Source organism: Odontesthes bonariensis, chromosome 7 (assembly GCF_027942865.1).
Source record: "Odontesthes bonariensis isolate fOdoBon6 chromosome 7, fOdoBon6.hap1, whole genome shotgun sequence".
NCBI classification, from domain to species: domain Eukaryota; kingdom Metazoa; phylum Chordata; class Actinopteri; order Atheriniformes; family Atherinopsidae; genus Odontesthes; species Odontesthes bonariensis.
Genome location: NC_134512.1, coordinates 28,158,461 through 28,182,597, shown reverse-complemented (window position 1 = coordinate 28,182,597; position 24,137 = coordinate 28,158,461). Strand labels below are relative to the sequence as shown.

The following is a 24,137-nucleotide window of genomic DNA, read 5'->3' as shown; positions in this document are numbered from 1 at the left end:
AACAGCACAGTCGAATATAAAAGGTATTTTCTGTGTAAACGCAGGCCATATTCCAAACATTTCATTTGTTTTATGGACCTTGAAAATGCTAACAGCTGAAACTGCAATGAGAAGGTTAGGGCAACATTTAAAACAATTTGATATAAATATCGGATCTTTGCATTGGAAGGTCTTCACCCTGCCTGGATGACCAGTAACCACTGATTTACGTGGTCTTTCTTTTTTTTTTTTTTTAGGTGAAGGGGGTCTAATCAAAAAAGCTTCTGTACATAAAATGTGTTGCACAGCAATTCAAAGATCTATCCTACAATGAAAGGATTCATGTAGGTGCAGTGTGATCACTTTATGTTTTTCTATATTGATCAGCAGCTGTATGTTGTACGTGCACCTCATTCTAATAAGGGTTTTTCCTATTTGATAACACCTGAAGCACAATCAAAACCATATTTTTGTGCTTTCTCGACTTCAACATGGTTGACGGCCGATGCTTATTAGTGAAATTCTGTGTTTGTTTTGATCCAAAGCTGTATAAAATGCAGTTTCTCCTATTTAGCTCTGTGGGTCTTTACCCAAATCAAAGAACCAATTAAGAAATCTTCTCTGCAAGCACAGTTCCTAAGAGAATGTAAGCACTAACGATGCACTAAGATGATGACACTCGCAAGCATGAACGGCTGCCGTCTTAATCAAGACGTGTGGAGAAAAACTGTGACAACAGAGAGTGGAATAGATTTGTACAACATTTAACTGCTTTCTGATTTTGAACTCAGTCACCAAGCAGTTCAAGATATCCTTTGGAAAAGTTATTGATTATTTTAGTCTTAGTCTTTAGTTGTTGTTTTTTTGCATACTTAGAGCTATAATTTCATAATTAGAAATCTGAAGGGAAAGGAAGCCAGTAATATATTTATGAAAAGAAACGGCTCATGACATCAAACGAGCCCCGTGTGAAGCCTCTCTTTAGTCTCGGAGTGCAGCCTGTCCGTTTGTCATGTGCAGTACGTTTGGGGCTGCTGAGTGATCCTCTGTTTTGCAACGGCACCAGCAGCACTGACGAGAGCAGCAGGTGTCGCCTACAACCCGTCGGCACGCTGGATTTCGTACCTTCGGCCTGTTTTTAGAGCTGAGTTTTAGATGCAACACCATCTTCATCATTCCTGTCTTCTTTCAATTCAAAAGAGAAAACCTACTCTCCATGTGGTCTATAAACTAAAAAAATGTTTCTCACCTTTCTGAGGCTGTTTTGCATTCACAACTTACACATTCTGTTTGCACTTGTGCAACCACGTTTACCCTTATTTACGTAAGCACACATGCAGGTCATACCGATGCTGTCACTGTTGTGAAAACCTTGTAACTTGCATGCAAACCTTCCCATGAATAAGTTGGATTGTTTTTCAGTTGGACAAGAAACCGACTGAAGTGTTTTTAACTGTGTTTTGAATTAAAGTGTAAAACAGTCATCCACACTGTAGTTGCAGGGCTTTCACCCGTCTTCCTTCACAAACCTTATCCTCTGCAGTGTAAGCATACTCAGGCCCATAGTAACAGGTTGTTAAGAACAATACCTGCATGGTGTGTACATGAAAAAAATACTCACCACTCACACTTCCATCCCTCCCACCCGCACTCCCCCGGCTCCCCCTCACACAGGGTCACTCTGCTCTGGCCTCTTCAGTGCCTCTTCCCTCGGTGTGTCCTGTAGCGCCCCCAACCTGCGGGACTACGTCCGCACACACCACCACCACCACCGAAAACCACCTCTGTCCCCCGGCAGTCTGCCATGCAAGATTGGCATGTTTGGTATGTTCACCGTGGTGTTTGTCCTCTTCCGTGGGGTTGGGTGTTCTTATCTCCACCCGTTTATTTTTTATTTTTTTAAAGCTCTCCAAACTATTTCTTTTTTCTGACTTTTGTTTTCCTCCTGCCTTTCCCCCCTCAATCTTAAAATGATTGGACCTTCTGGAACCCCCCCCCCTCCTCTTTCTTCCATTTACTTTCCCAGAACAATCCAGCAGTTTAAACACGCTGCAGATTTCTCGAGTGATTCCCTTCTCCCTGTGTACAATGATGGCACTGATTTGACAGCAGAGTGATTGGCTGTGCAGCCAAATGCATGCAGGCATATATTGGAATGTGTGATGATTGTTACTTTTCCACATAAAACAGGATCACATCTCTGTCAGCTTGGGTTCAAATGTGTGGACATGTTCCCTCTCTGTGCATGTTTTGGTTCTGTGCGCACAAGATCTTTGAAAGGAATTCCATAATCCGTACTAAAGAAGTTTTTGTGGCGGGAAGCCAGAATGTTTTGTTTTTTTTCTTTGAATTAATCACAATTTGCAGTAATCCTTACATTAAGAAACTCAGCCTGTTATTTGGAACAATATTCATTAATCCATCTTAAAATAAGCCAGTCTTATTTTCTCTACATGGCTTTTTCCTTCATGCTGTTTATGCTGAATATAACAGGTTGAGTGAGAGAAGATCGTTTTACTTACTCGAAATATGTACTTGCAAATTGATCTGAACGTTGGCAGAGGTGCTGGGATCTTTTGTTCACCCACTGCAGGATTTAAACACGACTCTGAGCTGCTTGGTTTCGTCCACTGGGTGTCACTCTGACTGCAAGGCTACACACTGCCAGTAACAAACGAGCACTTTCCTTTCTCAGCTGTCTTGCATCACGATACGTGCTGCTGTCTGTGAAACAGGCGATGGTTTGGACTGACGTCAGGGCTGTTCATTTAAAGAGAGATGGCAGCATCAGCACCACAAATTAGCTTGTTGTTGCTTGAGAGATGATAGAGTATGAGTCAGACCTGAGGATGACCTGCAGTGCTGGTGGTAAGTGTGCTTCAAAGAGTTGATGATTTCCAACCAGTTTTGTCTGCACCTCTTCCCAAGCAAATTCATTCTTTTGAATTGATTTTCTACTTGAAGCAATTTGTTCCACTTTGTTATGTTAGAGTAGATTTATTATATTTATTTTCATACATCTATTGACCTCTAGCTGGCCTGTTATTTACTTACTTCAAAGCCTCTGCAATCAACATTTTTGGGTATCACGGTTATTTCCACATTAAGGGGCTGCTCTCAAAATGAACCCACAGACAATTAACACTCAACAAAGCGGGCCCCTTCAGCTCTTCGGGAGCTTTAAACAGTTCATTTTTCAGGTTTATACGGCATGCTGCCTGCAGGTATTGCATACCTGAAACACATAGTGTATTCATAAAGGATCATTTTTTTTATTTTCTTAATGGCTAAAAACATTACTTAAGTCATGTATGGGCTGCTGTTTGTACCATTATAGTTAATGCAGCAATGATGGCATGAGATAATACTATCAGTAGGCCTGTCACAATGAACAATTCATCTGCAGTTATTTTAGATAATCACGACCATCACCTTCATTTGCTTGCTTGAAATAATTTAACAAAAGTGAAACTGACAAAAAAAAGTCACATTTCCACATTGTTTTACACCGTTTAACAGAGTTTGACTGCTTAACCGATAAGAGTTGAGAACCTTTTAATGATGTCATCTTATTGCATGCCAGAGACGGAGACAGTTAAACTGTCCATCACAATTATATTTTTTGGAAATATTCAGCCCTGAGCACTTCATAATTGTGACGGCCTTGGAGTAACTGCAGGTGTTCTTGTAGTTTTCTGCAACTGGATCGTTTAGAAGCCTTCATTCTGGGCTTCATCTTCAGTTTTTCATAAACATTGCTGTATTTTCATGTGAGTTATTAAAAAGATGGTACTGTTTATATCAGTTTAGCCTGATGTTGCTTAAGATAACTGGTTTCCTGTGTAAAGCCACCCGAACAGATTCTTCTCCTTCCACTCTCAGCACAGCCATGTCCCCGCCTTTCCCTTTGTGCCTGTAAGCTGCTGACTCACTTACAGCACGTCATGGTTAACATCTTAATGGCTTTTAAAAAAAACAATACTTTCCTTTGAGGAGGGCCACCAGAACAGGCCTGCAGCTGTAAGGGGTCTCATTCATCTTATCACCCCTGCTGAGAGCAATGCAGGTGTTGTACTGGTTAGAATAACTTTAGGAATAAAAAAACAAATGAGCGTTGATCATTTTCCAGCAGCTTTGAATGCTCACCTCACTTTCAGTTTATGAAAAGTGATGCACGAATGGGAGATATAAATGAAAACATGTCGAGTTTTATCTGCACACATTCTAATTTCTGGCTTTATATGCAGGATGAATCTGGCCCTCCTGAGTATGTAACGGATCAGGCCGGCCATAGACTGTTATCAAAAGATAGACGTAGCCTCCATCTTTAAAAAAAATTAAACCAATGCTGAAGTGCTTTAAGTTTGCTATCTCAGACTGAGCAAAAGTACACGGGGAAATTGCTCTACTTTTAACTTGAGTTGTCACCTGAGTTGCCAGCTTTATATCTTCAATACAGAATGATGTTTGTTTAGTAAATTCCTGTTTAGAGTCAAATCGGCAATAAATCAGAGTATGCATCAGGGCTTGGCTACTCAGTGATTGTGGTATTGTCTGTGGTTCTCAGTCAGATTTGATCCTCACTAAGGCCCAGTTTGAACAAAAAAAAAAAAACCTGTCAGCAGCTTAAATACTTTAAGCTTCAGGCTAGCATGTGGTGTCACAGTGGCTGTGAGCAGTTTTTTTTTTTTTTTTTTTTGTTTTGTTTTTTTTTTTTTTGCAGTCTATGCTTTAGAAGTATGTTAAAATGATGTTAAAAGGAAACAAAGGCAGGATAAATTCACTGAACAATGTCTGCCTGTGAGAAATGTCATTCAGATCAGGACTCAAGGTCACACTTCCTGCACGTTTACTGACACCCATCAGATGTCCTCCATAACCTCTTCTGTCACTTTCTCTAATTGCTTCAGTTTACTCAGTGATGACCTGAATTTTCTTTCATAATAGCTGGGGAGCATTCCTTGATGAACCGACAGGCCCTGTCTTTCTTTTTTGTTTCTCCTCTCCTCTTTTTTTTTTTTTTTTTGTTATGTCCTCTTAAAACACTCACAGGCTGACACAGATCCCAGCAGCCCCAGTAACACCAGTTACCTTTCTTATCTCCTCAGAGCTGTTCTCTATGCTGGCAGTAAAGAGATTTTCAGTGTCGTTTGCCAGGCATCCGACCAATGGTATGTCTGCTTTCATTCAAGTACTTTTCGACAATCCTCAAGTTTCCCTTTTATCTTGCATGACCCTTTTGTGGGAAAACATTTTCTCATGTTTTCTATTTTGGGGGTTTTGACATTTGACTGCGATAATTACATGAAATGGCTCCAAGTTTGTTTTTTTGTTTTGTTTTTTTTTCCCCCCAAGAGTTTCTGTTTCACCACACACCCTCGGTGTTTGTTGTCCCTTGTCTTGTTTTGGGCCCCTCACCTCTAACACCACCTGCTCTGCCTGCAATGTTTAATTTGAATTTCTGATCCTGCTGTTTCTTCACAGGACTCGTCTCATATGGAATGTATCTTCTTCCTTGCATACATTTCCATGTGTAGATAATCATTACAAATCCTCACTTGGACTTTATGTTAATTTTGAATCACTTATTTCATTCTTTGTTGGACTACAAATTTAAAGTGTCTGTCTCCATTCTGGCCACTCCGCCTAGAGCTCCTCTACATCATCGATGCAAGGTTTAGAAATGAGACCGGGAGCGCTCGGCAAAGATTAGATCCTCGGGGGAATTTTAAGCTGCTCTTTGATCTGCATGTGAGCTTCATTTCAACATGAGGAGGAGGAGCTCTGCACAGTTTGAGACAGAAACATACTGTATGCTTTGGGGATTTTATTTCTCCAATTATTTTTAGAAATGATTTGACAAATTCTGGTTTCAAACCTCCCGATGGGGCCTTCCTGTTTGGACTTTTATTGTTCACCCTGTGCCAGTGTGGGTTTTCTCCAGGTGCAGCTGTTAACTGTTTTTAATGGTTGATTGGCGATTCCAAATTGGTCCTTGTGTTTTTGTAGTTTGCTGCTGTGTGTTGTCAAGATACAATTTGCTTGCATGTTTTAATGAATCCTCTCACAGGTTTGGGCTCATTTGTGCTTCCAGGTGAAAGGCTGTCCCGGTTTTCTGTACATGCACCTGTGCCCTGCTGCACAGATGAAGCAAAACGTGCAAGTGAAATGCCTGAGAAAATTGTTGACTGTAAATGAATTGTATTTCACGCCAGCACTGTAGCATTTTGAGTACAAGCGTCCAATCTAAAAACAGAAAGGTTTATGGGTTTTCTAAAATGCTAAAAGGCTTAAATCTGTCATTTAAAAAAAATATATATATTATTTGAACTTTAATGTTACGGACACGTATCCAAAGAAATGATTTATCGGTGTTTTCACTGACCAAATTCACTGTATACGGAGAATATAAAAATCTAAATGTTTCACTTCTGCACAGAGTTGATATGCAGCTTCTTTCTTGCATAATACAGTTTCATGTTACATTTCTGGACGTGTCGGTGGACTGTATCGAGTGAAAACTGTTTTCCAAGGTATCCCCGAGTCCATGTGGCTGTACCGATCATAGTGGCGTGAGGGCTTAAATCTCCCAGTGTATGTGCTTGGCCTTTAGGTACTAAGGCTCCCTAAATATTTTCACAAAATGATGCACTATCGATGTTGAAACGCCAACATTCTTTACAATCTCACATTCAAAACCTTTTAATGGAAGTTAGAGTTTTAGTGGTGAGCCCTGAGCATCATCCCTTGAAAAGACTAAGCCTTTGATGGATTTTCCTTTTATACCCAGTATTGATACCCTCACCTTTTGTCTATGAGTTGTAGAGTTTTTAAGAATGATGTCACTTTTATTACTATAAACTATTCTTCATCTGTTTTTCGCCACTTTCCTCGACTGCAGCTTTGTTTTGAGAGTGTTGCTTACATCCAAATGGACTATTTATCAAAATTTATGAAAATCTCCATCTCCAAGATGGCCAAGTTCTTTTGTGAAAAGTCTTTCACTTCAATATATTCAATATAATATCTGTATCTGCAGTGAGATTACAGCACAATCTGCAATGCAAAGTTTTTATCTAGGCGATTGAGAGCTGCTGTGCGGCGAAAAACTGCCCTGAAGTATTTTAGTATTTTACACCAGTATCCGAGAAGTAGTCTGTTATCTATCAGCAGTTCCATTAGTGCTGGCTGCACTTGAATGTCGCCCGGACAGCAGGATGACCACATATTCAATGACGAGCAGAGTCATTGCCCTGTCTGTGAAGAAAATTGTGGCTAGCCAACATTTGTCTATAAAACATTTTCACTTGTATATTTCCCTCAGGGTTTAGACATACAATAATACATTTTTTCCAAAAGATGTCCAGTTTCTTGGAGGTGAAACACACCTTTTAGATGACTTTAAAGAAAAAGAAACACGCACACACCCCCAACCTGAATTCTGAAACAGATGTTCAGTGTGAAGTAATTACCACAGCATGTTGCAGCAATGCTGCTTTGAATGTCATTCCAGTAACCATTTGGTTTTATATACCTGTTAAACAGCACAGACAAAACTAATCAGCAAAAATGAGTTGTCCATAAGGAAATGCGTTAGTTTTGTTACCTTGTTACAATTTATTTTTTACCTTGTTGTGTCATTCTCACTTAGCCTTGTGATACCACAAGAAAAACTATCATTTTCAAGCTCGAACCTGTTACCAATAACCAAGAACAGGCTGCTGTTGATTAAAAGGCTGAAAAAGACCAAAATGTTGCACATGTATAAATCAGCAGCTGTCAAATCATGATACCTTCTCCTCTCTTCATTTAACTCTTAACAAGGAATGATGTAAAAAATGTACATTAACATTCATAGCTGGTAAAGAGGCTTAGTCAGAAAATACTGCTTTGATGGCACGAATCCAAAATAAACGGTTATTTGATGGTTATATAAAACGTTCACAATACATTTCAGTATCTGCAGACACCTTGCTGAAAGACATCCCTGCAGGGTGTTCATAGTGACTGAGGAGTATTTTTGATAACTGAAAGGCCCACTGGGTATAACATTAAGTAGGTTGATGTCTCTGATTTGCTTTTTTGAGTATTCGCAGCTCCTGTTTCCTTTCTTTTGTTTTGCAAGGGAAAGTTTGGGTTCATTCAGTTTGTGTAGCTGAGGCACAGTAATGTGCTCTGGTGCTTTGGTCTGCTTCAGTCAATGAATGGATGGCTCGTATTGATCAAATAAAGGCAGTAACTGAATCTAAATGTGCTTTATTTTAAAAGCGTCACCCTTTAACAAATGAAAGATGCTCTGCTCTTTAGCTCTGTGCCTCTATGCAGCGCAGCTCCTCTCACTCCTCCTGCTCCCCTGTGCTGTCTCTTTCTCCTCTTCCCTTCGTGCTCTGCCTCTCGTCCCTTAGAGCCCTCAGATGAACTCGCTGAGCTTGCACTGCCTGGGTTTGCCCCTCTGGCTGTGGATGGGGCCATGGCCCACCACCTGCACCACTGTCCCTACCACCTCCGCAAGGCCCAGCTGATGTGTGGTCAGTAGCTCCCAGAATCTCTCCACGGTCAGCCTCTGTAGCCCCCGCATACGTCTTGCTGCCGTCTCTTCGTCAGTCTGGGCCCTTTCAGCTGGCGAAGGGTTAAAGTGGGATGCTGCTAATGCCAGTTGAGCTTTGCATTGACTCTTGTTTTTTTTATGTCTACCTGTTGATTACATCCGCAGCCCTGCATCATGCTTTAACGCTTTCCGCTGCATATTTAAAGTCACAGTGAAACAGCCAGTAGTGACTTTATCATCCATAAACGCATGTATTTCTGAGAGAAATGGAGTATGTGATTATATTGTGCGAGAGGCATTTTATTACATCAATATGATTTAATTGAATTGTTCAAAAGCCGTCACAGATTGCATGTACAGGAAGAGTATGAGTCATCAAAAACACACAAGTTTTCTGAAAGTCTTGATAATTAAAGGAATAAAAGAATAACTTTTCTTTCTATTTGCTGATTTATAGGTAATACTAGTTCCGTAAGACAGCTGCAGTCCACTACAGGAGAAGAAAAATATTTTTCATCTGCAGCCAAGCATCTTTCGATGTTTGAACGCGTTCAGTGTTTCTGCTACAGTTTAGTAACACAAATGGAAGCAGACATGCAGTGAGAGGACAGTGAGGGATTTGCATGTAACATGTTGAAAGGATTAATAGGAATTATTTATTTATTTTTACGCTTATACTTGGCAGAGCAGTTGAAAAATACTGTAGCAACTCTGTACTTTTAAATTTAAAATGTCTTTTTAAATTCTTTGTTATTATTCAGTCCTTCGCTGCAACATATTGGACGTCAGTCGAGCATTTACAGAAGTAGTTTTTTTAATGCAAGTGATGAAATGAATCTGCACAAGTGGGACTAATTGTGCCACATGCATGCTGGTGAAACTTGATTAAATGAGTTGTGTGCATGCTTCAACCTGAGCAGTGGATGTAGAGAGAACGCTGTTAAAACCGGGCATTTGTTCAGCAAAGAAGTCTGCTTTTAGACGAGCGTCTGGTGTTAATGGCATCAAATTGGCCTTCACTTTGGGAGGTCACAACTGGTCTGCACTGTCTCCCTCAGCATTCAATTGATATGCTTCCTGGCCATGTGGCAGACATTTGAGCATCTGCCATTATCATCTCTTTGCTAATTTTGTTTGGCTAATTAATTGGTAGTCTGTCTAAAATCTGATGATTTTGTAAAGCTTTTCGCAGAGCAGATCCTGGTACATTGTGTCAGCCTAAAACCACATACGGTAATTGATCTTTGCACTCAACAGAGACAGCAGTCTTGTATTTGCTACATGATGTGACATATGCTTCTATGCAAGGATAAGTGCTTTCTTTCCCCTTCTCGTGGCTTTGATTTTTGCCGTTGCGGCGAGTCAATGGTATGGTGTAGCGCCAGTGTTTTCAGCTCCTGCTGCATCTGATGTGTGAGCTAAATTTGATTTCCAAAAAGATGGGAAACTATAAAATGGAAATAAAGACATGATTAAATGATTTGCGAGTCTAATTTACATTTACACAATTGAACAGAAAACGTTCAAATGTTAAAAGCGAAATGCTTTAGTTTTATTGGCTATTGGCACATCTTAACACGTCGGCAACAAAATGCTAGAAAGCAAGTGAAGGAGCATGTTGTACTCAATTGAGTTAATTTGCGAAAAGTCAGTGACCTAATCGAGTGCAAAAAGAGCACCTTAGAGATTCAGAGTCTCTCCGAAGCAAAGATGAATTCAGGCTCAGTGATCTGAAGTGTGTACAAGTTGTGAAACAATTTCAGAATATTCCTTGAAGTAAAATTACCAAGACTTGAATACTCCATCGTCCAAAGTACAAAATATCATCATCATTACTGTCAAGTTTCTAAGAATCTGAAAGACGTCTCTATGCACAAAGGTCAGGGGGGGAGGGGGGGACACTGCATTAAAACAGACATGATTCTTTCATGGAAATCACTGCATGGGCTAAGGAACACTTCCTGAAATCATTGTCTGTGAACGGTTCACCGTGCCATCCGCAAATGCAGATTAAAGCTCTATAAGTTTATGAGAAGATGATCCACAAGCACTGCTGTCTTCTCTGGGCCAAAGCTAATTTAAGATGGACAGAGACAAAGTGGAAAACTGTTCTGTGGTCAGTTAAATGGTCATTTGAAATTATTTTTGTAAATCATGGGCTTGGCGACCATCCCGGGACCATCTAGCTTGTAATCCGTACTGTGTTAAAAGGCCTACATCTCAGATGGTATGCGGGTGCATTAGTGCCGATGGAACTGGCAGCTTGTGCAGCTGGAAAGTGTATTCAGGTTTTAGATCAACACGTGCTCCCGTCCACATGACTTCCTTTTCAGGGAAGGCCAGTTCAGCAAGACTATGCTGAACCACACACTGCATCTATTGCAACAGCATGACTTCATAGCAGAAGAATCTGTGTGCTGAACCGACCTGCCCGCAGTCCAGACCTTTAACAAACTGAAAACATTTGATCCATTATGAAATACAAAATACAACAAAGAGATTTTTGAGCCACTAGAATCCCATATCAACCGAGAACGGGACTGCATTTCTTTCCCAAAGGTCCAGCAGCTGGTCCCCTCAGTTCCCCAGATGTTCGCAGACTTTTGTTAAAAGAAGAGGTGATGCTACACAGTGGTGAACATGGCCCCATCTTAATTTCTTTTTAAACTTGTTGCTGCCATCAAAGTCGAGATGACCTGACGTTTTTCATTAAACTGTCTCACTTTCAACATTTCAAATGTTTTCTTGCGAATCAAAGGTTTATGAGATTTGTAAATCCCTGAATCATGTTTTTACACCGCGCCCCACCTTTTTTTGTATATATCGTTATTCAAATTCAGAATTTGATGACTTTCTTGACGTTCAAAATAAGTTTTTAGAATAAAAACCTCTCGTGACCTGGAAAGGTTTCTGTCTTTTAAACACAGACTGCATTTTGTAAAGGTTGAGTTGTTTTTTCTGTGAATGGCCTAAAACACGAGCTCTGCATGCTTTACGATCCGGTCTGAATAGATGGATGAGATGAAAACACCACTTCAGCCTCCATCCATCCTTTTTTTCTTTTTCTCCTGTGTTTTGCTGTGTGCTCTTTGTCATACTGCGTTGGACTTTTTTTTGTTTTTTCTTTGGGTACGTTTCTGTGTCAGTTAAAGTCTACAGTTAAAAGCAGATATTCATGTGTGAATACATCCTTACAGAAAATAAAATAGACTTAAAAGTCTTAAAAATATTTTCAGTAAAAATAGAGTCCTGTGTAGCACAAAAATACAGCCGTATGCTTTTAAATTAAACTCCACTTTTAAGACCTTTATTGATATTTAACTTTATCGACCTTAATTGAGGCTTTGATCCATTAACTTTCAATCAATTATTTATCGAAACTATAAAAACAAATTGCAACATACTTGACAATCAAATAGGAGTTAAGTGAAAGCCCTTCCTTTGTATTTTGAATGGCATCGGCACCAATTATGAATCACTAGAAGTTATAAAGCTTCCTCATTTCCACTGCCAATGTTTTATTTTTTTTGTCCCGTTGATGATGAACCTTCTTTCTTCTTCATGGATGTCAGTTATTTTCCTTGTAGCTTGTCTCAAGCTGGTATATCTACATGTTGATTTTGTCCAAATGCCCTTCATGTAGAAGTCCTGTTTGACTCTTATACTTTAAAAGTACGTCCAACATAACCTCAACATCCTAGGGTTAATGTTTTGTGGTTTGAATTGGAGTGAACTGATCGATCACCTCTTGTATCCACAGTTCCCAAATAATCTGAATCTTTTATTTTTGTTCTTGTGGTTCTTACTAACCAATTAGGGAAATTAACACCCACTAGTGAATTGTAACTAGTGGCAAAGGTAACTGTTTATACTGCCTGAAGCTGGACAGCAGGTAGAATCCACCAGCCGCTGTCTAAGGTAACAATTCACTTACTGTTGATCTTACAGTTGCTTAACAGTTTGTGTGGCTAGTTAACAAATAAAAAATGGCTGCCAGGTTTTGTTTTGTATGGCATTGAAAGATTGAGTTGATACATGGAGAAGAGCCAACATGCACAGAGAGCGGCAGTGTCCCCCCCTCTCCCCTGCTCTTCCTCCATCTGAAGTGGTACGATCGGCTGTGTTTCTGTGTCTCCTTTCTGGACTGCAGGATTCGAAGGCTGCTCCATGGTGCCCTCTATCTACCCACTGGAGACGCTGCACAACTCGCTCTCCCTGAAGCAGGTGGAGGAGTTTCTCAAGTCGGTGTGCGAGAGCAGCAGCGAGGCCCACGCCAAAACCATGAAAGGTAGGTCTGCGCGGTGAGGGCGGCCGGGACAACAACCTCATTCTGGTTCCTAAAAGAGCAATAATCCTTCACCTTTCTGAGTTAAAGTCAGTAACCTGACCTTAGTCAATCCAATTATGTGATCAAGTACAGACCAAAGTAAAGGCAGAAATCTCCTGAAACAAGGGAAGACTAAACCGGAAGCTCCAGTCAGAGGTAACCTCTGAAACGATGGTTGTCAACAGCCCGAGTTAATTCAGGCTAACCAAAAATAGGTGTTTTAGGCATCACTTGATGTCAGTGACCTGACATTTATCCTGGTAAAGATGAGCATTGTTGAAATGGAAAGGTGTGAAGGACACAACCCCTGGCAAAGATGATGGAATCGCCACACTTTTATTGTATTGAAATATTTTGGGTTATGTTTACTGTTTGTTTTTGTTTTTTTTTGTTCTAGTCGATGCTCTCTTCACGCCAACCTCAGTACAGTTTTAATTCTATACATTTTAACATTATACCTGAGAAGTGCCTTTTGGTTTTCCATTCTGCTACAGTTTCATTTCAGTTGTGGAGAAGCAAAATTCATTTTGTTATGAAAACAGGAAAATTAGCTTCTGAATGCTGAAAAGCTGCAATATCAACGGTGTAATATGAACTTGGCAACAAAACTACATTCATGAATTTTCTGCATCAAAGCTAAAAAAAAACATCTGGGATGAATAGATTTCATCATTTAATCGAACCATTATGGTTAAATTGGACCCATTCTTTCAGGATGTCAGTTGAATCCATATTAATTTATAGTCACATTTTTTTCACTCAAAATCAGATATAACGTGATATAACATGAAATGTTTCAGTCTGCCTTTGCCATCTGGCATGTTATCAGGAAGGCATCAGGGTGATACTTTTTAACATAACATTTCAATGCTTAATCTCCTCTGTAGCAGGGTATGTGTTCAGTGAACGTTGCCGTGGTGATCATCCAGTCACATTCAAAGGAAGCCACCTTTGTGACCTTGAAAGTTTCAGGCTCATCATTTCTCACTAACCCCTGAAAAAACTAAAAAAAACCTCTTTCCATACACAGATGAGCACTACGACGCTTCAGAAGGAAAATGAGCTTTGGTTTCCAGCTGATTTCTGGAAACTTTCAGTGTTTTTCCTTTCTGTTCCAGCGCTCTCTGGTTTGTTTGACTCTCAGAGCCAGACGTCGCTGTACAGCCCGCAGCAGCCGCTGTCCTCCTCTGGATCCGAGGCATCTCTCCGACCTCCGAGCCAGCCTCTGTGGCGTAAGTGTTTAAATGATATTACTGGAGCGAAAAGTCGACCTGTGATGTCTTCTGATAAACATCCACACAGTTTAACTTCCATGATGCTGTTTGTGTAAGATAAAATGTAATGCGTTGCACATTTACTGCATGTTTTTCATTTTAGAAATGGGCCATGGATGGGAAGAACACTGCTTTTAAATCCCTCTTTGATCCGGTGCTTCAGAATTCCAAACTGCTCAAATGGCTTGCAAACATTTTTTCCTTGTGTTGTTCGCTGATTAGTGGCTTCAAATTCTGCCTTGAATGAGGCTTTGAATGCTCAGCTGCTTTTTCTGCTGCACTGAGCGGCTCCCAGGTGGGAAAATGAGCACCAGTTTGAGAGAAAGGCAGAGTGTGAAGCTGGGACGGTCGATGGAATCTCATCAAAACGTAACCCCCCCCGTCCGTTCAGTTACCGGTGGTAACGCATGTGACCTGACAGATATTCATTTGTCGGAACCGACAACATCTTTAGCACTGCTACTTAATGGATAACTTCATATGAACAAAGTGCATCATTTGTTTTATCAACTGCTTTTTACTAATTCATTAATTCACTGCATCTGGCTCTGTTCTGCCAGTGAGCTTATTGATGATCAGTTAATTGTTTGAGCTCAACTCTAACTAACTGAGTGTGCGAATCCTTTATTGCTGTTATTCCAAAACTCCAAATCTCCACCAAGTTCTAGAACAAATTTGCTGAGCAGGTTTTTTTTTTTGTACACTAACAAACAGACTTGGTGACCATGACAATAACCAGCAGCAGTCGCGTGCCTCTGCTCCTGCTCCTGCTTTGGAGCTGGGATGACTAAAGTGTGCATTCACCAAACAGTGGGAGGTGCACGAGCAGCAGCACTGTAAAAACTGAGCTGAGTAAATGTGTGGCAGAGCACCCCGTGGGAGCAACATCCGTGATAAAGCTGCAGTTAAATAGGACTCAGAAAGAACATCACAGCCCCTTTAACAACCCAGTCCATCCCCTTCAACCTGCTTTATTTCCTCCCTTCTCCTTTTTTTAATCCTATTCCTCCTTGGTGTTGGCATAATTTGCTTATCTTGTCACACCGTCCGTACCGTTGATATTTCTATAGCGTTACTCTGTTTCTTGCATTTCCTTCTTCCGTCCACCACCTGTCTTTCCTTTGTGGACACTCTGGGCTCTGTCTGGATATTTTTGTCCTCTCAGTGTCTTTCTTGTCCCTTTGGTACCTGCTCTAGATCCAGGCTGCCTTAACTTTTTCACAGCGCAGCGCTTGGCCTCATCTGCCACGCAGTGTACAGGCAGGGACGGTATGCGTGAATACTGCTCGTCATGTGATACCGTGTTCTCCCATCGGCCGTAGTTACAGGGCAGCTGTTATAAAGCACAGGGAAGAAAGAAAAAGCTCACTTTAGTTTAAATTGGGCAAAAAAAGATTCATGAAATGATGACTAATGGGTTGTGATTACAGATTAGATTCCGGTCACACACTGAATATTCATGATATTCATGAAACCTGAATATCTGTTTTCGTAAGTTTCTCCATGACAACAAGTGATGAAATGACCTGTTTGTGTACCGTGATCCCTCCCTAGTTAGTGTTCAGTTTACCCACATGACAAACTTACAAAAAAAAAAATGAAACATTGTAGCTCTGTGTGGAAAGTTATGACTAATTCTTCCGTTGGGGATTGACATCTTTCGATGGATGTGGGAGCAGTTTGCCCAGATTGGAAAGCGTACTTAAGAAATAACCGATGGACTTCTGTGTTTCGCTTTCCTGTTTTAGATGGCAGCATCCCCTCCAGCGCTGTATCCAGCGCAGGCCCCTCGTCCCCCATCACCGAGACCGGAGGTGTGAACTTCAGCTTCAGCGAATAGGCTGAAAAACACAAGAACTTCTGGATATCTGAGGCAAGATGTGAGCGCTGTTGGCAACTTTTCCCCTCGTTTGCTTGCTCACATTCACAATCGGCCCTGGAGGAGAAGCTGTAAATGGAAGTAGCCGCCACTCTGTGTGGGGTAATCAACTCGAACTTCAACCCGTACTTTAACATGCACTCCTCTGGTGCACACCACATGCACAGCTCCTCCCCGCTCTGTAAAGAGATGAAAACACTGGATCTAAAACCTGCTTCGGTTTGTCAACACGTGCATCCACCATATTAGACATAAAGTCGCATAAAGCCAACATGTAAGCCAGCTGAACCGTTAAATTTAGATGTGGCCCCCTTTCAATCAACAAGTGCCTCTTTTTTTCTCTCTTTTTCACCGTTTGATTTATAAAATCTCTTTTTTTTTTTTTTTTTTTTTTTTTTTTTTTTTTTTTTTTTTTTTTCCAAGTGAAATGAAAATCATTACTCTGACTGTTGTCAGACTCTGACTCTGAATGTAGCTTATTTACCTTCTGCCTGAGAGTTGATATATATGATCAACATCACTTTGGTATCTGTGCGTTACATCTTAGCTTAGCATCGAGACTGGAAACCCGGAAACTGCTTACCGACAGCTCTTCTAATTAGAATTTTACATCTCATTTGCTTAATTCTTACTTAAGCCCGATGCAGGGACTGGAGTCATTACAAATTGTCATTTGTACACTATTATTTTTGTTTGTATTAAACAAATGATTAACAGATTGTTACTCAGTGAGTTTTACAATGTTGACAGGTAGAATGTGCTACAGGTTGGCTATTTCTTCCCTGTTTCCAGTTCTTCAGCTGAAAACAAGATTTTAGATTTTTATTAAGCCAGACTATTCCTTTGAATCCATATTAACATTACCTAAAAAAAAAAAAAATGAATGTTTAGATCATGAGATGAATTTTGCTTAAAAAGTTGGCCAATTTAAAGTATCGGGCTTCATTTAATTATTTTGAAGTCGTGGTAAAGCCCAAACCAAAGCAGGTGCGTCTAACATCTGAAGGGATATGCTGATCATTTTGATATCATTAGTATTATTATTTCGGACCACATTAGCTGGACACCTGCTAAATCCACTTGTTGTTCATATTGTTCTTTGTTCACATCATTCACCAAAATAAAAGGACTCTATTTAGTTGTGTTAGAGGTATTTCTTCATATCTGACACTCAAGCCAAGCTTATCCAACTGTATTATTGTTTTCTTTTTAAATGGAAAGAGAAATTATTCTGTAAATGTGCCTTCAGGCAGTCTGTGAGATTTGAAAATCAAATTTGATTTTAGGAAATCTGTGCTACAGTGTTATTTTCTAATAGAAGGTAGAAACCACTAGAATGAGTAAATGTAACGATCTGGTGATCAGTTTTCTCACTTGATGCCGCGTCCATATGCTGTTTGCTGTATTATGCCAAATGATGTCATGTTTTTTTTTTGGTTTTTTTATGTTAAGTGATTGTTTCTCATCGATCATGCTCAGGTAGACAGCCAACCTAACGATTGTAGTGGGTTTGATCGGCATGATTGATCAGCTGAGCTGGAGGTCAGTTCGCTTTCAGTCATTCTCAGTGGTGAGTTTGCTTTAGAGGGGACCTGAGATCCTCTCATCTGCTGCAGAAACTGTTAACGGAGTCGTACCGAGTAAGGTTTTTATTTTCAGACCAGAAAAAAGACCAGAGCGGCTTCTACCAGACGGTGTACACGTTTACATGAGTACATCTAAATCCAGACTTTTACAGAACATTTAATCCTGTCAGTCCAACCTCAGTCGTACAAAATGGAAGCTGTTAAAGCCGGAGTTAAATCCAAATAATGACGCTGGTTCTCACTTCTGAATGTTTACACTCAACTAGACTGTCGCATCACGTAGACAGGAATGGGTCGAGGCACTCTGTACATGTGCCTCTTTACATCTTTTTTGTAAAAACAGTCAGAGTTTATATTGATGTTGACACATTTTTCCGTCTCTTTAAATGTGTCAGAAATGGTGACCACAGAGCAGCCCATTAAGACAAAGGTGTCAACTCGCGGTCACTTAAAGCACGTCCAAACCGTCACTCGGCTCTATTAAAGTCCAGATTTTTAAAAAAAAAATGAAAATTTAACCGCTGTGTCATCTGCCAAAATCTCCTCTGGGGTATCTTAACGGCAACGTCTGTCCAGTGATTTCAGCTTTACTTCCATGTGCCATGAACTCCCGCAGAGAAAGTTAAAAGCTGCCGAATGTTTACTCACACGGCCCACGGCATCACGGAGTCGGACGTTTTTCTAACTCGATTCCTCTCCAGTGCGTGTTCTCGTGCCGAGAGAGTGAACTGTCAAGGTGGGAAAAGATCCGGTGATGCAAAGCTGGATCGTTACTCTCATACTCAGAATGTTAATGCAGCGCTGCAAATGAACATAACGGGCCCCCTCTAAAACAACTGAGGTGTTTTGTTGTTTTGTTTTTTCTAACTCTGACCAAAGTTTTTTTCTTTTTTATTAAAGTCTCATGTGGGCGATGGGCATGGACAGTATCCTCAGGCAGTACTGTCTACAGCACCAAAACACAGAGGAAAGGAATGAGACCTCCCATAGTTTGTTTCAAAGTGGTGAAACTGAAATTGAACTGACCTCCAAAACGTGAAATCGTCTGCTGTAGAACAAATTTGACTGTTTTAGGGTTTCAGTTTTTCATTTCAGTAGAACTTCTTCATATTTTTACAGAAATGTGGGTTGGTGTAGGTAATTAAAGCTGTGTTATTTATGTCATAATTTAATGTGCTGTTTAGCGATAGCCAAAGAGACGCGCGCGCCCCGTTACGAGTTTGGCTTTTAAAAAAAACAAGGTTGAGCTTTTGACCTCTAATATGTCTGTCCGGCTCAGTCTCTTGAAGTTCAGGATGGGCTGCGATGTTGGAGAGAAGAGAGGGGTTACAATAAAATACATCAAATAAACAGTGAAAGCGTTGTTTACTGTGTCCACAAGCACATCAGACCTCATGTTCACACCTGCCACAGACCTGTGAAATGATGAGCTTTAGACTGTGTTTGTCCTAATTGCCCACAGACCAGACGCATAAGTCTGTTATTGCTCCATAAACAAAGCTGCTTGTCCCTGCTCTGCCAACACACACCTCACACTTTTTCTTTTTTCACCACTTTGTCAGTGCTCTTTTTTTTTCTCATCAACCTTCCCCTTATTTTCCCCATGTGTACTCTCTTACTCCTCATTTGATCTCCTCGCACTGTGCTCCACTTTCCTCCTTGATGTGTGCGCCTCCTTTTGTCTTCCTGTCTCCTCTCCTTTCCTCTCAGCTCTTATGTATTTCTAATTGTTTCTTACTCTCCCTTCCCCTCACCTCGGCGTCTTTTTGTCTCCTCCTCCCTTCTCTCTTTCACCTGTTGTCTCCTCCTTTCAGTCCTCTCACCTCCTTGTTTTTTCCCTCTGTCCTCATTTCTGATATTCTCCTTTTTAATTTTGTTTTCTTACCTCACCCCAATTACCTCTCGTCTCCCCACCACTCCTCTCCGCTCCGTCTCTGCTCCGCTCTAAAGTCTTTTAACAATAGTGATGACTCATGCCTCCCCCTGTTGCTCCCATGCGTTGCCATAGTGACGCCCCCAGATGTAATTGACTCTTCCACAGCGACGCAGGGTGAATGGAGAAACAGAGACCGCCGACTCACCGGAAGCCAAGAGCTGATGTCATCCTTTCTGTCTGGATGACAGGTCTTTTTTTTTCCCTACACACACAGGGACAAGTCCATTCATTCAGCTCTCATACAATCTAAGTAAACTCGCCTTTTTCTGGCTTCGACACAAACTGTGGGCACAGTTGCCTCTTTCATTAACAGCTTTCGCATGATGGCCGCAGCCTGGCTGCAGCTAGTCGTAGTGTTTAAACAAGAGTTTTTAAAGACGGATTTGTTTTCAGAAGCCTCGTCAGCTGACTTCTCAGGGTGGTGAACAAACGCTGGCCAGCGAGAGCAACATCTCATCCATTTAAAACGTTTCTGGCCACCTGATAAGTCTGAAAACACTGATATTCACCCACGAAGATATTTGGATTGGCTTTTTTTTTATTTTTTATAAAAGATATTTAAGAAATGTATTAAATTTTGTTTAAAGCCTGTGTATATTAGATGTTTTAAATGATAGTTAAACATTGTGTTCCAGCAGATGCTGAACCCCCCCCACAGATGTTGGTAGATTAAGATGAAGTGTATGAAATGGATACACTACAGAAACCCAGTAATATAGTAATTTTGTAATCGTCAGCATCTTTAAAGGATTACGTATGGCATTGAATTAAAATTAGTCTGCCATTATAGAAACCACTTTTACACATTGTAAGGCTCAACATGCTGCTCGAATCAGCCAGTCGACATGAGGTTAAACCAGAGGCTGCATGTTTTATTAGATGTGACCAAATTATTCAGTGACAGATACAATCCTGAAAACAACAAACTGATCCAAAACAACTTACTTCCCTCCGATAAAGGCTTCGTCTGTCTTTTGGAAAAAAAATCATTTCTCTTCATCACTCTTTTAATCATGTCTTTCACGCTTAAGAGGTTCAGTAATTATATTCCAAACCCTCGACTTCCATTCTTGTTTGGTGATTTAACTTAAGTGGGATGGAGAGAAGAGAGATGGGAGTATATTAGTCATTATGATGAGAGAATTACCCCCATCTGACAAGGAAGGTGTCCAGTTAGTTCTTCAGCACCACCCCCGCACCCACCCCTTTAAACATCCTCTAAAGTCAAAATGTGTCGTCAAGGTAACCAGGGAAAGTATGGCGAGAGGGCAGGGGAGTTGTTGTGCTTGCAGAGCAGCAGAGCAGTAATGTGTGAAGCCTGGTCGCCCCGCTAGAAATCCAAATTGCATATAATGACTCAGCATCTGAGGTTAAAAGGCCTGCCGGCCTGAGTGAAAAGCAGGCAACTCTTCACTTTGTTTTTCTTTCTTTTTCATCTGAGTGCAAATAGAGAAAACAGAAAAAGCTGAGCGGGTCTGACACACTCAGTAAAACAACAGTCAAAGAAATTTGGCGCTATTTGATCGCGGCCTGGAATGAATGCACTGAGGGAGCTCTGGGTTTAGGCCTGGATCCGTCAAGCTTGATTTTGCAGCCCAAATGAATCTGTCCCGTCTTCCCTCACTGCTCAAAGATCTGCAAGCACTGAAAGGAAAATGACTATGTTACCTCGACATGTGAGAGAAGCTGGAGCATCATTTTACTTCACCAGTTCTCCCGACAAATGGAAATGACCAAAACTGACCAAAGCTGTTGTCTCTGCAGCTGAAGCTAACGGGTCTTCTTGCTGATTTGCTTTGAAAATGTAAAATAATTGGTTTCAATGTTTTCATTCTGTTTTTATAAAAACATGGCTACTCTCACATATCTCAGTGGTTGAAGGATTCTCTTTAAGTTGACTGGAGTCAACCTGGGCCTATTCGAAATCTTTGAAAATAAGAAGAAAATACATGTAAAAGCTCTCACAGTGTAAGTGTTTCTAGAGGATTGCTTTTGTGGAATCAGGAGAAACCATTAGAGAAGGACAACCATAATCTTTTTGGTAAAGTAAGCAGACAGAAGCTATTCCTCTCAAAAAAGTCCCTTTCAGCCTGCTTGGAATGTAACACAAAACTCTTTTATCTGATGAGATGAAGAACTATTTATCCTGAATGCCAACACAGCTTGTGCAAGAAATTCAGCCCCAAACATAACCTTATCAATAAGGGTTTTTTTGTAACAGAAACAAGGACTCTACATAGAGGTATGTATGGAGCAAAAGAAGGTGAAAGCCATCTTAATAGTACTGGCATGAAGCTGGAACGTTTTATAAAATCTATAACAAACACCTACATTTGTCATTTCTTTTGACTTTAAAAGCCAGTGTTTGTGATGATGTGTGGTTGCATCACTGCCCATGGCATAGATGACTTGCACATATTTTGAGGGTGCCATTAATTCAGAGGTGCATGTTAGAAATTTGGGGATACATGTGCAACCATGTAGCCAACATATATTCTGGTAAGTGGTTATTTCAGTAGCTCAATACCAGATCCCGTTCTTTTTTTTCTAAATGCGCTATATTAATGAAAATGTCTTGTTTTGACTTGACTTGCTTGACTGGCCTGCCTGCAGTCCAGATCTGTCTCCCATTGAAAATATGTGGCACATCACGAGAATGATATAACACAGTTGTAAACGTGCCTCCATCCCAGTTTTGTTTTTTCTGGCATCAAATTCGAGATTTGCTTCTAATTTTTAAGTAAAATGGAGTTAGTCACTGAAGCCTGGACATATTTTCCTTTGTTAGATGAAGTTTCGAAGAAATTAACAAACTTGATCATTTGATTTGATATTTTTGCTGCATTTTAGCAAACTTTGTTTGTCCAAACCCTTCCTCTGATGAGTACCCTGCTGGTACTTGTGAAAATAATTCCATGATTACATAGATAGTTATCCTCAAAGAAAGTTCAAAGATAATTTGTCTAGTCATTTATGCACAATATGTGGGAAAGACCCACCTCTCACCAGTCAGCTGAGGTCATTTGTGGCCCATCAGGTCTTCAGGAACAGTACATTGGCTTGTTACTTGACTTTGATATAAAAGGGCAACTTTTTATTTTGATGCAGCAAAAATAGTTTTTGCTACAAATGAATGAATTTACTATAAAGAATGGTCACGCAAACACGTTGCCTCCTATCATTACAAACACTGTTGTGATACTCTTAAGATTTTGCACTTGTGTGTGTTCAGTTAGGGTTAAAAGTAGCCTCAAATGAGAGTTTTATTAAACAACAGGTGACAGGATAAAATATGAAACAGGCTTTGCCATCCTCCCAGCTGCTGGAGCATGCTTTGTCTTCATTGGAGCCGCCAGCGCCCCTCCTGACCTGTTGCGTCAAGGTTGGGTGACATAAAATGCATGACTACCAGCACAGAAATGTTTATCCGAACATGACGTAAAAAAATAAGTACTACTGTAAAATATTAAAAGATTTACCAACTGCTGACTGGGCTTGAAACCATAAGTGTTGTGTGAATGTAACCTCTTCGTTTTCCTTGAGGCTTGAGAATGATGCACGAACCAATGGACGACATCAGCATGGGAACATCAACTCATGCAAACTTTATAAGACTGCAAAAGTGCCTAAAGCCTAAAGTTTCCATTTCCATTTTTAATGATTTCATGATGACCGACCACTCTTAATATTTATAAAATGATGTGTAAAAGGACAAAAGAGACAAAAAGACATTTAGACTTGAATGTAGTTTAATTGATGATCACCAGGCTGTTTCCCTTTTACAATGAGTCTGCAGTAGTTCTAGTTTTACCAGTTAGATTTAAAGAGACAGAGAGATATTGTATATTGCGCAGAGGAAGAAAAAACATAATCAAGATTAATACAATGCAAAAAAGGAAGGAGAGAGAGAAAGAGAATCAAACAGAACTACCAATACAGCGTCTTCTTAACAACATGTTATAGGGCAAACATTAAAAGCACAGCCCAGTATTATATTACTGTGGTTCATGTCAGTACCAGTTAAGACGATAAGCATTTTTCAAATATACCTCTTTAAAATAGCATTATGTTTTTTTTTCTTTTATATTTTATTATTTCCATGTTCAACAGTTACATTCAATATTATAACTAAATAAATCACATGCAGAAAGATTAGATGGACCAATGACACCATATGCTGATTGATATCAAATGATATCTTCATCTTTAATGTAAGTATGGAGATGAAATTCAACTGAAAGATGCACTTTTTTTTCTTTCTGTAGCTTGTAAGCTTTTTGTATAGTGTCAGCAGTTTTGATCATCTTGTCACTAAAGTCTGCGAGAATGGTGTCACAGGAAGGATAGTTTATTGTTCGTCAGGACTGTTGTTTCCAGAGTGGTATGTACAAATCTGTGTACGGTGCGTACGTGTACATGTGGCATTTGTTTAATTCCCATGATGGTTTTTGAGTCTGCATGTGTTTCAAGTCATATTCAGGAAAAGAAAAAAGTCGCAGCTGCAGTTGGAACCATTTCTGTCTTACTGTTAATATGTTTGTTCTGGGATCTCAGTCGCTTTCTGTCACGTTGAGGAAAAAAAAACAAATCCTCATGTTCCTTTCGAAC

At 40.2% G+C, this 24,137-nt stretch overlaps 1 protein-coding gene across 8 annotated transcripts in view; it reads left to right on the top strand.

The window, feature by feature from the left end:
* The window catches only part of ppip5k1b (diphosphoinositol pentakisphosphate kinase 1b), a 48,400-nt gene extending 29,457 nt beyond the window's left edge, over nucleotides 1-18,943 (top strand). For 4 of the 8 annotated variants that reach the window (XM_075470417.1, XM_075470414.1, XM_075470415.1 and 1 more), the window contains 5 exons: nucleotides 1,654-1,803; nucleotides 5,088-5,150; nucleotides 12,678-12,815; nucleotides 13,973-14,086; nucleotides 15,877-18,943. In XM_075470417.1, coding sequence (XP_075326532.1) covers nucleotides 1,654-1,803; nucleotides 5,088-5,150; nucleotides 12,678-12,815; nucleotides 13,973-14,086; nucleotides 15,877-15,968 — 557 coding nt within the window. In that variant the 3' untranslated portion in view covers nucleotides 15,969-18,943. The remainder of the gene's footprint in view (nucleotides 1-1,653; nucleotides 1,804-5,087; nucleotides 5,151-12,677; nucleotides 12,816-13,972; nucleotides 14,087-15,876) is intronic. The other 4 variants (XM_075470420.1, XM_075470419.1, XM_075470418.1 and 1 more) reach the window with 3 other exon arrangements.
* Nucleotides 18,944-24,137: the final 5,194 nt, after the last annotated feature.